This window comes from Semicossyphus pulcher, unplaced genomic scaffold (assembly GCF_022749685.1).
Source record: "Semicossyphus pulcher isolate SPU_LCO1_2020_fin unplaced genomic scaffold, fSemPul1.0.p SCAF_23, whole genome shotgun sequence".
In the NCBI taxonomy this organism is placed as follows: domain Eukaryota; kingdom Metazoa; phylum Chordata; class Actinopteri; order Labriformes; family Labridae; genus Semicossyphus; species Semicossyphus pulcher.
The window spans coordinates 7,176,701-7,191,921 of record NW_027211697.1 but is presented as its reverse complement, the minus strand read 5'-3'; the positions used below and the strand labels follow the sequence as shown (position 1 = coordinate 7,191,921).

At 41.7% G+C, this 15,221-nt stretch overlaps 2 protein-coding genes across 4 annotated transcripts in view; both read right to left on the bottom strand.

The window, feature by feature from the left end:
* Positions 1 to 481: 481 nt before the first annotated feature.
* Positions 482 to 5,804, bottom strand: lpar2a (lysophosphatidic acid receptor 2a). Its single transcript, XM_069674832.1, has 4 exons — positions 5,632 to 5,804; positions 4,254 to 5,006; positions 3,478 to 3,740; positions 482 to 2,352 (listed from the first exon to the last, which is right to left on the bottom strand). Exons 2-4 carry the CDS (start codon positions 5,002 to 5,004, stop codon positions 2,263 to 2,265), a joined length of 1,104 nt encoding a protein of 367 aa, XP_069530933.1. The 5' UTR covers positions 5,005 to 5,006; positions 5,632 to 5,804; the 3' UTR covers positions 482 to 2,262.
* Positions 5,805 to 9,192: 3,388 nt separating this feature from the next.
* Positions 9,193 to 15,221, bottom strand: part of brd4 (bromodomain containing 4) — a 32,530-nt gene continuing 26,501 nt past the window's right edge. For 2 of the 3 annotated variants that reach the window (XM_069674805.1, XM_069674803.1), the window contains exons 11-19: positions 15,002 to 15,097; positions 14,536 to 14,922; positions 13,421 to 14,239; positions 13,206 to 13,312; positions 12,970 to 13,120; positions 12,736 to 12,866; positions 12,419 to 12,624; positions 11,884 to 12,166; positions 9,193 to 11,755 (exon numbers count right to left, since the gene is read on the bottom strand). In XM_069674805.1, the coding sequence (XP_069530906.1) occupies positions 11,687 to 11,755; positions 11,884 to 12,166; positions 12,419 to 12,624; positions 12,736 to 12,866; positions 12,970 to 13,120; positions 13,206 to 13,312; positions 13,421 to 14,239; positions 14,536 to 14,922; positions 15,002 to 15,097 (2,249 nt within the window). In that variant the 3' untranslated portion in view covers positions 9,193 to 11,686. The remainder of the gene's footprint in view (positions 11,756 to 11,883; positions 12,167 to 12,418; positions 12,625 to 12,735; positions 12,867 to 12,969; positions 13,121 to 13,205; positions 13,313 to 13,420; positions 14,240 to 14,535; positions 14,923 to 15,001; positions 15,098 to 15,221) is intronic. The other variant, XM_069674804.1, reaches the window with a different exon arrangement.

Below are 15,221 nucleotides of genomic sequence, written 5' to 3'. Positions count from 1 at the left end.
TGCCCTTTGACCTTTGTAAGCAGTTATAAGAGACTGGGTGCTTCCACCAGCCAATGACACACCAGGTGGGGCTCAGCTGAGATCTCCTCCCCCATCTTAAAACATTTAAGCTTGTGAGCCCGAGGCAACACACTACAACCTTCTGTTGTATCAAAACCAAAAATACCACGTTCAGCAATGTAATAATGCTACTCTGTGTCTCTCTGAAGTTGGTGCACAGCCACATTTTCAGTTGAGGAGAGGAGGGAATTATATTTGTATCTGTGTCTCTCTGTGTGGTGTTGTCATGCCTCAAATTTGATTTGACTTTTGGGGTTTTTTCGTTATGGGGCGTCATGGGAGGGTAAGAGGAGTGAGGACTCTTAAAATCACATCTGCAATTTGATTTTGAGCATAGACGGTATGCTCTCCCCCTTATTCATACTTTTAACACCTTCTGGTAAAACCGTTTTGTTTTTACTTCTACGGCCGATTGGGCAAGGGCTTCTCTCTCTCCTCTGTTACCAAAAAAAGAGGCAGCACTGGGTGATGTAAAACTTCTGTTTAAGACAAACCTGCAACGTTTTTTGGGGAATTTTCATTCTTTGGAACTATTTTATACATTAACTGTTGTGTGAATAACAAAGCATTTTGATAGTAAGGTAAAGCCTTATGATAAGTGTCAGTCAAAACTTTGTTGAACCATGTTACAGAACAAAACTTGAGCTTGTAAGATGGTCATATGTGCGATCACACATCTAATTACCTGTTTTGTTACTCATCGCAGTTCATACGAGTGTATCTTATGAATAACGTTATCACCACACCAAATTATCATCCTCCCCCCTTTTCTACCTGTTGTAATGGATGTCACTGTACAGTTTGTGTAATGTTTCAGTATTTTTTTTTTCTTTTATAAACTTTGATGTTTGGTTGAGATGCCAGTTTTATTTGGCCTTTGTGTCACAGGATTCACAATAACTCTGTATCAATTTTGAATATTATTTAGGTCTTTGTTACATAACCGGGAGGCAATGAAGAGTTTACAGGTGTAACATTTGGTGCTGTGGAAAGACAATTGTATCAGTTGAGGTTCTCTAATGGACACTTGGTGTATTTTGCCTTACAGGTTTATGGATCCCCTTCAGTCTCTACTTCTGTCACACCCTCAGTTACGCTCACTTCCCCAAATATTTACCTATTTTTGCAGCATTTAATTCTAAATCTGTTTTAAACCTGCTCATTATTCAATGAATGATGTCTTTATGCTTTATGGACAGTTGTAAATTTAAGCTCTCCCACATTTACAGCAAATGTTAACAAGCAGATATGTACTGTTTTTACGGCAGTCCCTCCCCCAGAAAATATTTAAATATGTCTATGTACAAGGAATTGTGACACCCTGTAACAGTAAGAGAGGCTGAACGACACATTAAAGCAGATGATGCACACTTGGCTCCTGCTATGCACCACTCATGTCCACTCACCTCAAAACTATGCGCAGCAAGCGTACATGTCTAAACACTAAAGACGTAAAGGATAAATTCTGTGGTCTCCTTTAATATTACAAAAAGATCTACAATACTGACACATGATAAAAAAGGTTGTACTGTTGCTCATGCTTTAATCTTTTGGATTAAGTGACTAAATGACTTCCACAGCACCAAACAACTTCTTAAACCTTTTTGATTTCTTTTTTTTTTTATTAGTATATTTGTATCTCCCCTCTTTTCCTTGTATTTACCCCTCTCTCTACCTCTGTCTTTCCATTTCTCTTGTATATAACCCCCACTGTTTTCAGACCTGTGAGTCTGTATGAACTCCTTTTATACCTCAACTTTAGAATTGTTCTAGAAAGAGTAAAACAAAAGGAAGAATATGACAAATTGTAGTGTTCTTAATAGAAAATTAATAAAATGATTTAGTGTGATTTTTCAGTATTTGATTTCAGATTTTAGGAGTGTTTCATTTTATTATTTGTCACAAATGCTCTTGTGATAGTCAAATGTAATAAAAGGAGAGATTGCACCATCTGATGGTTAATATGTTAATCTGTCAGCGTCGTGGAGACTGAGGAGAACACTATACTGAGAAATAAAATAATTTGTCCAACCAGGTTAAAATCCTTTTCAACAGATGCATCTTTATACGTTTTTCTATTCAATTTACAAACGAAAACATGGACGAGAGGTAGTTTGGCAGAAAAACCAGAGACAATACAACACAATGAGAGCTTGATAGATTACAGTAAAAAGGTGTTTTTCAATGTTAGGCCTGCTGACATCATACCCCCGCCATCGTCCAACTGTCTTCTTTGTTTGCTTCCACACAGGCGGCTTGATCTTCTGACTTCTGGACGCAGCCAAGAGCTTCCTGCAGACAAAACACAATTTGTTGAGCATGACAGGATATTAGAATCTGAGTTTATTGCCAAGTCGGTTTACATATACAAGGAATTTGTTTTGGTGCAGAATTGTTAACAGAACTAGAATAAAAATAAGGAAAAGACTTCAGCAGTCACTATCTATCGCAGAATGAGGTAACACAATGGGGAATGAGCCTATGGCTGATTAAAGTCTTTGCATTTGCAGTATATAGTATTATTACAGACTAGGTGTCTGTGGCGACATTCACGGAAAAAAGTCACAAGCAGCGCCCAGTAAGTGACACGTTTTCCGTTACCCAGCAGCGGTTGGTCTGCCAGAGAGGGTAGGCGGAGCTAAGCGGCTGCTTTTCTGGTCTCTGCAAGTGTTGCGAGTGTTGCCAGTAATGTACTATGGCTTAACAAACAAAGAAAAGATCGATACAGATACAACCTCCAAAAATACGTGAAAATCCAAAGGAAAAGAAACAAATTCAACGCTCAGATGAAGGCAAACAGTCTAAAAAGGATGTGACGAAGGGAGCCAACCGAAGACGTCTGTTTATGTGGTACGTATGCGCCTGCAATAGCCTTTTATAGCCTCTAGGTGCCGCCAAATAGACTGAAATTGAGCACTTCGAGTTTATAACCTCAAATAGAATAAGATAAAAATAGGCAATAAAAACAATACGTATAAGTATAGGTAACAGGTGCAATTAAAAACTGTACATATGTGCAGGAAATAGGTGAGTGCAAAAAGCACAGACAAATAATTTCAAAATGAATTGGGCAATTAAGTTGCAATAGAATTACTTGACTGTACAAAATCCAAAAGTAATGAACAATAAATCAAGGAGCGGGTACAAGGTACCTGATATAGTTTAAATATCAGCACATGCATTGGTTTGGTAAGTGAAAACCTGCATGACTGACCAACAGGAAATGTAAGAAAAATAAAACCCTGGAGCCAAAGATAATTAAGCAATACTGTCCTTTTCCAGTTAACCTTGTTTCCGGGTTCTGATATAAATGGAATACAGCCTGTTTTAAGTTTCCAGTGAGGGTATAAAGTTTACTTTTCACAGGTTGATTGTTGTACTCCAGGTCGATAACCTTTTTGGAATGTTACTCTGTACCTCTGGCAGTGGTGACGCAATCTCCACAGGTGACTGCTTCCTCTGCTGGCCAGGACCTCTGCGACACAGGCAGCACAGGATCCACTTGAACGTCCTGCGCATCTCGTCGTCTCGCAGCGAATAGATGATAGGATTGACCAGAGAGTTGCACTCTGCTATCACCAAACAGTACTTCTCATAGGCATTGGCGTGGCTGGCTTTACCCAACAGCCCCTCCAGTAAGAGCGTCATGAGGCCAGGCGTCCAGCAGATTACAAAGGCACCTGCAGACATGTCATATTAATGAGTCAAAACTCTGACTCAAAATCTTCCACAGAAGCAGGGAGATAACCTGACACTCAAAATGTAGCAACGTTGAGTCATATTTGTGCCTTGTTTGCTCAGGTGACTCATGCCCTGGCGGTAAAAGTATTCTAATGGCAGGTATCGTTGACATTAAGAAATCAAAGGCGTTTTATGATGAGAAACGAGATTTCACTGTGATACGGGAAATTCCAAACAACCGTCTCACCTGGAAGACCTACTTTGATCAGACCAGGTCTGACAAACAAACAAAGGCTAGAGCTGCAAAACTGGTTTGTGGGGGAAGTAAGAGGCCAGTAGCAAGCGTCTTAAATCAACAGTTTTTTATAGACCTGTGTTTTCATGGAAAGATTGCTGAATCTGCGTATTTTCTGGTTTAATATCATTATTATTATATTATTATTATAATAATATTTAGCAAACCTTAAAAATGTGACACACACAAACACATCCAGCAAAACCCAACTTCTCACCCAGAACCATGGAGATAGTTTTCATCAGGTTGACAACAGTCTGGCTGTGCCGTGTCTCTGACGTGTGCTGAGCTGTGTATCTGCTCTCGTATCTCACATAGATGAAGATGCGGGTGTACATGGCCACCATGATAAGGAAAGTGAGCAGGTTGAGAACTGCCCAGAAAATGAGGAAGCGGCGGCTGTAGAGGGGAGCGATGGTGGAGCAGTCATCCAGATCACACTCGCAGTTCCAAATAGTCGAGGGCACCAGGCCCATGATGATGCTCACGGCCCAGATGCCGACTATCAGCAGCACCACGCGCCGCTTGGTCATCTTGCTGTGCAGCTGCATGGTGATGATAGTCTGGTGGCGCTCCACTGCCACAGCCAGCAGGTTGGCCACAGAGGCTGTCAGGCTGATGTCAATCAAAGCCCCGCGAATGTACCACTGCTCCTTGGTGAGCGTGCTGGTCCAGGGGCCGGTGTTCAACATCAGGTTGGCGTAGGCAATACCTGCAAACATGTCTGCTGCAGCCATGTTGCCAAGAAGATAGTAGATGGGGAAGTGGAAGCGGTGGTTCATGAAGATGGCTGCCATCACCATCAGGTTTGCCAGGACGACAATGAGACATACTGTCAAGCCCAGTCCAAGCACCACATAGTCCCGTGGTGTCCAGGCTACACTGATCTTCTTACCCACCAAGTTGTAGAAGAAGGTGACATTGTGGCTGTAGTCACAGGTATTCCAGACAGTGCTCTCAGTGGCCATTACTGCAAATATAAAAACAGAAATTATGTTTTCATGTGTACCTGTATTCTGAAGGTTGCAACAACAGGTTATACTGTGTATAATTTGTAACACAGTCATGTCCACCATGAACTTTGCAAACTGAATGCTATAATAACTTGGAAATAGTGATTTGTTTGTTTAAGTGTATTCAAAATGCAACTGTTGATTTTGTGAGTCGGGACATTACTGTCTCATAACGGGATTAGCTTGACCACACTGCTTTTCAGGGCTATCATGAGACTCTATACAGATAAACATCAACAGTACCGAGTGAATACATTCAGGCTACATTCACAGCTTATTCTTAAAGTCTCGGGGACAGATACATTACTGTGTCAGGGATGATTCCACAAAGCAGCCAGGTAGGTAAACAGGTGAATTGTTTTGTCTTTTTCTTCTTTGGTCCAACAAACAGTCCAAATGTTTATTTTATGCTAGGGTAACAGCACTAAAATTAGAGACACGCCCGTCAAATATAACACATTTTAAGTGGATGTGACGTTTATCAACTTGCAGTAAAACATGTGCTACTGACACTGAAGATATTTTCACCCGGACTTTCTACACCAGAAACGCTTCATTTTGTATCATTTATTCAAAACCTACCGCCGTTTTTACAGTCTCCTCCATCCAGACAGCTCTGATAAAAAGTCGGAGTTGCTAGCTGCCATTTGATGAAACGAAAAGTCTCTCAGCTACTCTCACTTCTGTTCTTCCATGCGACCAACAGTTTCAACTCGACGCCTCTGAATCACGTTTACTTGGATCAGCTGGACTCGACTGACAGGTAGCGGTGCTGCCTCCAACTGCAGCTTGAAATATCGGAAAAAAACAAACACACTCTTGCCTCTTAAAGGGATATTTTGCCTTGAGGACGTCTCCAAATCCTAAACAAATTTGTGGTCATATTTTTAAAAAGCTTAATGTTAAACTGGATTTATTTTATTCACGTGGAGCTACAAGTGAATCAGTCGATATAGTCATGACGCCAAAACAGAAAAAACAATCGTAAAAATTATATATAAATACTGTCACTGGTAACTCGAACAGGACCAGTCCCGAGTAATTTAGAAGGAGCACCTGAAGGCACCACAACAAAACAAACTTTTGACTGAGAACGACTTAAATGTACTTTTCTTTATTTGTAACTTATATAAACACTGACGGTTATTAGAGGTATGAATAAAGACATTCATAAAACGACAAAACTAATTCTAAATTATCTTACATTTCCAAACTCAGCGGTGGGCATACTGGTTATGTATTTTACTTTTATTTTGACATTGTTAAAAAAGATATGTGGCGACAAGCGTCCGGTCAGACTGAATAAGATACTTACTAAGAATACTTTTTCCCCCTCGTCGTCAGGTAGTATTTCAGTCTATGGATCTTTACTCTAAAAATAATTTGCAGAAAGTATTAATATGGTATAATGTCTGTCTTGTCACTAGGCGGAGTTATTGGAGCTGAGTGTATGTAGACTTATGAGTCTCCCCTGCCCTCTTGTGGTCACAGTGGGGAACTGCAATATATCACTAAATTAAGTTGATTTGGAGTTTAAATCAAGATAAGAAAGGCTGCAAGGTTGCTTGGCTTGGTTTATAATAGGGCATAAAGAAAAGAAATCTCAAGCAAATATGAAGTGCATATTAAGAAAGTATACTGTAACAAATTTGTGTCTTTTCATGCTTAGGGATTCCCTTCCTGTGCAACTACAAAGCTGCCAGTGCACCTGTGTGGCTGTTACAGCTTTGTGCAACCATGTGGCAGCACTTGTTTACCAGACTGCACACTACACACAACTGTGTATTGATTGCATCAAATGTAACATCAGTGAAAAGTTGCTGTTAGACATTGTTGGCAGACATCTAGGGTCTGGCCTATAGATTTTACACATGCACAAAGTCATCAACAAGAAAACCTCTGTGGACCGTGAGGGCCATCCCAGGTCTCAAAAGGGAGGGAATGTCAGACTCTCACATGATCTGTTTGTCACTGATAGAGCTGGCATACAGTGGAGATAACCGCCCTGTGAGGTGCAACTCGAGGCAGCTCTTTGAGAGTACAGTGGGACTTGTATGCAGAAAACACTTCACTTTGGAGATGTGGTGATGATGGGCACTGGATGCTCAGCTCTGTGCAGTCCAGGATGACTCCAGTGTCTGCATAGTCCTTGAACTCGCCTGATCAATGTTCCCTAATTTCCTCCTCTGGTATCCAGATCCTCACTGACCCTGCCACAGTGTACAGAAAGTTGCTCCAAGTTTTAATAATTCCACTGAGTGAGGACTGGAGGACTCCACATCGGTCAGCAAGGTCACGCTGTTTTGAACCCAGTGCAAGATAGTTCAGAAACATGAACATCTCATCTATAGGCAGCAGGGAATGCGTCTGTTCAAAACAATATTTATATATGTTTCTTTCAACTTATTTTAATTGTATCACCCCCGATCATTGTCAAGCCGATTGTATCCATGGGAAATATTACTATTATTATCATTATTATCAAGACTACTTACTGCTAGGGAACTCTCTGTGAAGGAGCCTCTCTGTGCTTGTGTCACATTGGCCATATATGGCAGATAGGCCTCTATTAAGGCCCAGGTTCGTTGAAACTTAAACTTTCTTTTCTGAGATATTGTTGACACAAAAACATAGCAGTAGCAGTTGCAGAATGATAGCGGAAGTAAGCGAGCTTGCTGATACCGGAACTACGACAGCACCATGGAGATGGCCTCTAGTGGTCACAGCGAGCGACTATAACATTTAATTTGTTGAACGCCCTTTAATGCAGGCATAACTACTACTTCCGGCGAGGACTCGAAATAAAATCACTAAACTTAAAACAACAGAAACCGAAAGTGACACAAATATGATATGATATTTATTATATAATATGAATGGGGTCATAATTACTTCGTTTTTCTTGTTCCTGTTATGCTAAAACATTCCCCGTATAAGGCTGTATCACAGTCTATTGTCTCTTTAAGGCATTGTATTAAAATTTCATAAGAACAGTGCGACACGATTCTAGCGGTCATTGATATGATGTCAACATGTAACAAGTGGACACAATAAGGATCTCCAACACTGCATTTAATTCATAGCTAACGTATTTTTTACAATTATCGCCAAAAAAAGAATTCTTATTAAGCACGAAAACAATGAATTGTTACATACATTACATAGTCATTGTAGTTTTGTTTCCTTTTGTCTTAGCTTGAAAGTAATTACCGGAAGTTGTAGAATATTTAAACGTTTACCTTGACTAACTCACTAAAATTTAGTTCTTCCATATGTCCACAAGAGGGCAGTGATTACTCATAAATCTGAATACACCCAGGCTAAAATACACACATTATTTTATATAACGGTGTTAAGGGATAGTTTTGACCTCAAAACCCCAAAACGTTTATCAGACGTTTTATAAATACAAATACGCAATTAAATATATTATCTTCCCCCTACAATTTCCTGTCAATTACTATCATTATACTTTATAATTGTACAGTTGTATCTATAGGGTCGTTTTAATAGCATGTAAAAGTCAATTTATTACACAATTGTAATACATAAGGCCGATTAGTAGGCTAGTTTTCTCTGGTTTGGACCTACCAAAGATGTTTATACACGGTGTCAAGGCAGACATGATAGTATACTACACCGATACGTTGAATACTCTCAAAACAAATCGACAACCTGAAATAAAATGTCATTAATTAGAATTAATTATGCTGCTAAGTAGGGCTATACATGCACAACCGAAAACATTATTTGGCTATCATCACTGACACTGGTATGGACATCAGTGAGAAGTTCAACTGAGGTTAAACATTTCTAATATCTAATTATTTAGATATTATATTATCTAATTTATCATTTATATATATATAAAATTGTATTTTATGATAATCACACATATTGATCTTTACTATCTTCTGTTTACTTAGAAGCAAAACAATGCTAGTAAAAGCTGCACTGTAAGTCATCACATGCAGACCCCACATGTGTCACAGCTACAGATGTGGATAACTACTTGCCTGAGGCTGCAGTTGCTGTTACTTTCCTTCCTGCAGCAAGCTTGCATGTGTAAAACCGGTCTGACATTTAGAATTTGGTAAATTAACACACACAAAAAAACGGACAGAATTTTGTTTAATTTTTTATTTTCTATAAAACAGATGAGTTTATTCAATAATCATAACAGACTGAATCAGAGACCTCGATAGACCACTCACATACCAAACAATAATCGAGGAAAATGTTTCAACAAAACCCCCAAAACAGAACAAATTTAACACAAAATAAAATACCTGAATGAAGCAAACTCTGGGCTGAGCTGCGGGTCAGCACATTCTCTGTGGAACTCATGGCACATTATGTCCAACAGTTATTATGAGAAGGGAAACAAAGGCTAAAAAGGAATGAAGTTTTTTTTTTTTTTACCCTTTCAAAACCAGTCTAATAATAAAAATTCTATACTCATATATGGTGGACTTTATAGAAATTAAAAAGGTGACTTAAGCACAGAAACAAGTTCTCCTGAAGTACTGTTTATCTGTTTATTCTCTTCATCAATAGAATGCTTATCTACATCGGGGAACATGCCTCCCTGCACCACACACTTTTAAAAAAAAAACTTGAACAAAAACAAACACACGCAGTCACACAGCCGTCCAAATTTACAAAGTCACACTCACAGACCAGACTTAAACGCTAGTGTGGCAACGCTGAAACATATCTACCTAAAATCAGCTGATTGAACAAAATGAGAAGATGTTGTCAGGTGTGTACACTCATAGAAGTCCAGCTAAAACTAAATTTAAAACCCGAATATTGACAACGGGTAAAATATAAAATGCTGTCTTTTCCTTTTTTTTATTAGTTTTTTTTTTTTTTTTTACACATACTTTTCCAAAAAATCTCCCTCCCTGTTCAAATATTACACCACCCATTTCTGACTCGCCCCTTTCTTTACTCCCTCCAAGTGTAATATAAGCCAACGAGAATTGCAATACAATACAGGCACTGGAGAAAAACACCAAAAGAGACAAGTGAAGAGGATAAGATGCTTTCGGATTTCAACCCATCCCCGGTCAAAACAATGTCTCTTAGAACAGAATTATAACTCACATCCACTATTATCGAACAAGAACAAAGATATAAATCATAACTGTTTTTTTTCAGCATGTTCCGCTTCATAACTTTTGTAATTGTTTGTCTTTTTATTCTATACTGTCGATACTGTGCCCCTCAGTGAATTAGAAGACCATTTGATGCAAAAACTAATGGGAGCTTCTTCAAGTCCCTTCAGCTATGTTTTTTTTTAACCTGATTTGAGTAACAGCTACAGAAAAGTGGTGAGTCTTTTATCCTATTGCCCTGATGGTCCCCTTCCTGCGTTGAGCACTCTGCCTGTTGACGTTTTCATCAAAAGCTTCAGGTAAAATCCGAGCGCACACAGAGGGAACAGCAAGGGGATGTCCACCTTCTCTAAACACAACTGATCCAGTAATGTGACTGTCGTGACCAGGCTAATGATATGGACATTTCCAACTTCATGTCTAATAAAGTGTAATACAAATAATGGTGTTACACCTGCAGTTAAATCATAATTAAACTAGAGCCCGGAAACGGCTGGACCTTTCCCTTCTTTTGCTAACAAACTCCTGTTGTAGCCATAAATTAAAAACACAAAGCAGGATGAAAACTTTAACTGATTCTGTTTCGGATAAATACTTGCTGGAACTGTGATAATGCATATATTCAGGGTTTGTTTTTGTCAATAGCTACCTACCATGTTTTAGGACAAGTACTTTAGCATAAAAGATAATGGGTTGTTTGGCATAGACATAGGTGGTGGAGTGTGTTGGTGTGAAGATTCAAAGACCTACAGAGGAAAAAAAAAAAGAGGATCCAAAATAAACAGTTATTGTAGTATAAGAAAATACTTCTTTACAGTAGATACTTGATGATGAAAAAGTTTCTGCACTGCTCCTACTCCTCATTGTAAATGTTATTGGTTTGTCCATGTGTGCAGGCCACAGAACATAATTGTCTGTTTAGGAAAGAGGTGTAAGGCAAACTGTACCTTCTCTACTGAGAAATATACATGATTTACAGTATGGAAGTTGCCCCTCCCCCCCGACCATGTCATGTGTTCACTTACAACAATCAAAACAAAACAGAACATAAAAAGACCAGTCTTCTTCACATCCTCCGACATCTGGCAGTTTCAAAACACCTCTGCGCAGTCTGTCAGTACATTATCAGAGCATTTTCATAGATATTGGGATGTCTTTACTCTTGCAAATTATTGTTGCTCCCGCAAACACTATAAGAAGCAAGTGTAAGAAAGGCAACTGTGCCAACAGGAGTCCTCTTTCTCCTGTTACGAGATATCAGGCAGGCGATGCCAAATTCCCAGGAAATGACATCCAAAACATTGAGAGTATCCCCATGTGTTGTGTGTTCAGTCCGCTGGGGCAAAGCGAGATGTGACTGCCCGTCCAACATTTGTACTCGGGGGGCCCGTCACATCCACATACAGTCCGTGTCTCTCTGTAGTTCGTGGTCACCAAATCTCTCCTTCGAGGAAGTCTGTATCATCCAAGTTTTTTCTTTTTTTTTTTTTGCAGTTGCGTTTCAGTTTCTCCTCGCCTCAAAATAGGTTCTCCTCAAAGATAGCCATTAAGTCACTTTGGAAATTCATGTCAATAGTTGCTGTACTCTGGAGAGAAAAGAAACAAATAAGCATTTCCTCTCAAAAGAATTCTTATGCAGCTACAAATGTAACTACAACTATAATTTGCACTTCAGTATGATGCTATCTGGCAAATAATAAGACAATTATCTCACCGCTTCTCGCCTTCTCCTCTCCTGCTCCCGGCGACGTGCTAGCTCTCTCTGTTGGTCTAGTTGGTTCTGTGCGGCAGGCTGAGGCGGCGTGGGGGGTTGAGGAGGCTGCTGAATGGCAGTCGGCTGGGGCTCCTGCTGCTGCTGCTGCTGCTGCTGCTGCTGCTGCTGCTGTTGTTGTTGTTGTTGTTGTTGTGAGGGAGCTTGGATGTGCTGCTCCAGACGTCTGCGTGGCTCCTCGGGCACCCTTCTGCTTGGCTCGATGACATCCTCTTCATCTCGACCCCTGGAACACATTTAGCCCAATAACTCGCACCAGGTGAAGTCAAATACATGTTATGTTGCTGTAGGGGGTTCACAGCTGCGTCGGTGCCATCCCGGATGTTTCACAGATAAACGGCTGAACTAAATATAAAACTACAAGGCCAACGAAATAAGATCACTCACACGACACATTAAAGAAAGGCTTATCGCCGTCACACTGTCACACATTGCAGCCCTCTACTTATTTTGTCCCCATTCTTCTAGACCACCTTACCGTAGTTTGTCCTGTTCTCTGCGTTGTCTGTCTTTCTCCACCTGCTCGGCTTGGGCCTTCAGGGCTTTCTCCCTCTCCTCTTTCTCCCGGGCAGCACGACGGAACTGCTCAAAGCTGTCGCTCGATGACTTCACTGCAGACAAGGGTGTAGATGTGGACTTTTGTGCCAGGCTGGCCCATGAGCCCATATTCTTCAGTTTTACATCCTGAGAAAAAGCACGCACAGACAAATTATTCACCAAATAGTACATCCTGCAAGTTCATATATTAAAAACTGAAACTGAGGAGATCATTTTAAAAGTGTCTATAACACCTACCTGTACTTTTTTGGGGGCGACAGGGGCCTTGGATTCCTGCTTGAACTTCTCCTTGTCTTGCAGAGAGGAGGGCGGCCCGCTGGGCTCAGACGAGCGGATGACGGGTCGCGAGCTGTCCATGGATTTCACATCTACTCAACACAAGGACAAATGCACACAAGCATAGTCTCAATATCATGTGCAGCTTTTCTTTCATGCATTTCATGTACAGAAAAAATAAGTCTTGGTACTCACTTTGTTGACCATGGCTTGGTTGAGAAGGCTTGCTGTCAGGATGTTTGTGATGTTCTGGTCTCAAAGCAGGGTTAAACGGCTCTCCTCTCATCACCGGCGAGAGAGGAAGTTTCTCCTCTTTAATTCCACCTTGACTCCCAGGGGCCCTCTGCTGCATAACAAGCAAATTAAAACACAATCAGCACTGTACTAAACTTCTAACACATGCCTGTGTCCAACTTGTGCATGTTTCTCACCTTTTTGGACTGCATGTTATGAGGGGGAGAGAGGTGAGAGACAGGTGGGTACTGAGGGAGTTGTGGGGAATGCATCATTAGAGGGGAAGGGTTGTCCCTCATGTGACCTGCAAACAGAAGGGAGGAGAGTGAGACTTCAGCTGACACAGCTTTTTTGCAGTTTTGTCTCTACAAGAAATATAAAATGAATTTTAGTCTCATCTTCTTAGACCCACCTGTGTTATAAGGGTCGACCTTGGTTGGGCGAGGGGAGGGCTGTTCTTGCTGCTGTTGGATGATCTGCTGTGCTTTATTTTGGGGCATGGACACCTTGTGTTGTGATCCCTGGGACTGGCCAGCTAATCCAGGACCCTGCTGGTAGTTCAGCTGCTGCTGTTGTGGCTGCTGTTGCTGCTGCTGCTGCTGAGCGTGCTGCATGTGGCGGGCCTGGTGTGGAGGCATCTGCTGGGGTAGCGCCTGATGTGATGGGGCTGGCTGAGCCTGATACTGAACAGAAAGCTGCGGAGGAGGCAGTGTGGGTTGAGAGGAGAGTTGTGATTGTGTCTGAACAGACTGTAGGAGAGAGGTCTGTCCGAGTTGTGGTTGCAGTTGTTGCTGCTGCTGCTGCTGCTGCTGCTGCTGCTGCTGACGAGCCTGCGCCTGGAGCGACTGCATGGACTGCTGGGGCTGACGGGCTTGCTGGAACTGCTGCAGGTATAATTGTACTTGGTTCAGAGGGGTTGTAGACCCTGGCTCTTCATCATCCTCCAGCAGCATCTGTGGAGGCTGGGAAGACAGCAAGCCCTGGGGTGTGAGCGTTGGAGGGGACATGGGCCGCTGGTGCAGGGGCTGAGAAGGGTGGAGGATCTGAGCGGAGAGCTGATGCTGCGGTGGTGCTGCTGGCTGGGGCTGGAGCTGCTGTTGTTGTTGCTGCTGCTGCTGCAGGGTTGGCTGCTGTTGAGGAGGTGCTGGCTGCTGCTGAGGGGGTTTGGGATGAAGAGGGGCTGCCTTGTGACTGGGTCGAGAAGGCTGCTGAGGCATGGTACTGTGCAAGGCTAAGGATGCACAGTTTCAGGACAGAGAGGAGAAAGAAAAACAGTTAATACACATTTGTTGTCAAAATCATTTTGTGATTGTGATCCTTGACATGGTTACTTAGAAGAGTGCGGACGAATCTCCACTCTTGATCTCAAGTTCAAACAAAGTTGTTGGTTGGAGCAAGATCAAAGTAGAAACCAGTCATTGAAATTAAACATCTGAAAAGATTGAAATTATCTGACAGAAACGTTGTTAATCTAAGTAGTCATTATAGTTTTGCACCAGAAGTGCAGCATCCGGCATAAAGCTTTACCTGGAGATGGGAGGATGGGATGCTGGTTGAGGAAGGGGTGGGTCTCAGGGGACACTGGGCCAGTAGAATGAGCATTGAGATGTGGAGGTGCAGGTGAGGAGGAGTTGCCTGTGTGGTGGGACAGATGCATGAGGGGCTGACCAAAAGGAGGCAGGGAATCAAAGCTAGTCTCCAGTAACTGTGAAGACTCTAGGGCAGCTACAGGGGGTACAATGAAGCCTGCAGGAGATGGTTGATGCTGCTGAAGGTGCTTAAACTGACTGCTCGACTGAAGTCCTGCGGTTTGGGAATGAAGCCCCATCTGAGCAGGGCCACTCTGAATGTGAGAATGCGTCTTCTTCCCCTCCTTGACCGACTGACTCTTTTTCTTCTGCGGCTTTATCATTCCTGAAAAAGAGAGAAATCAAGATTAGGGACTCTATTTCTGCTAATTGAGATTTGAGTAGACAAATTTGGCGCAAGTCACCTGTCCCCTCCGCCTCACTATCTGTGCTGGTGCCACTGCTCTCTGAAGAGGATCCAGTCTTTTTAGAGGTAGCCATGGACTCCACAGGTTTCTCAACTATAAAAAAAAGAGAAAAAAATTGGCACATGCATTTCCAGAAAAAGCACAACATTTCTAAATAAACCAGATAATCACACAGCAAGGTGTGAGTGTTGTTGGTTGGTTTTCTAGGGTGGCTAAC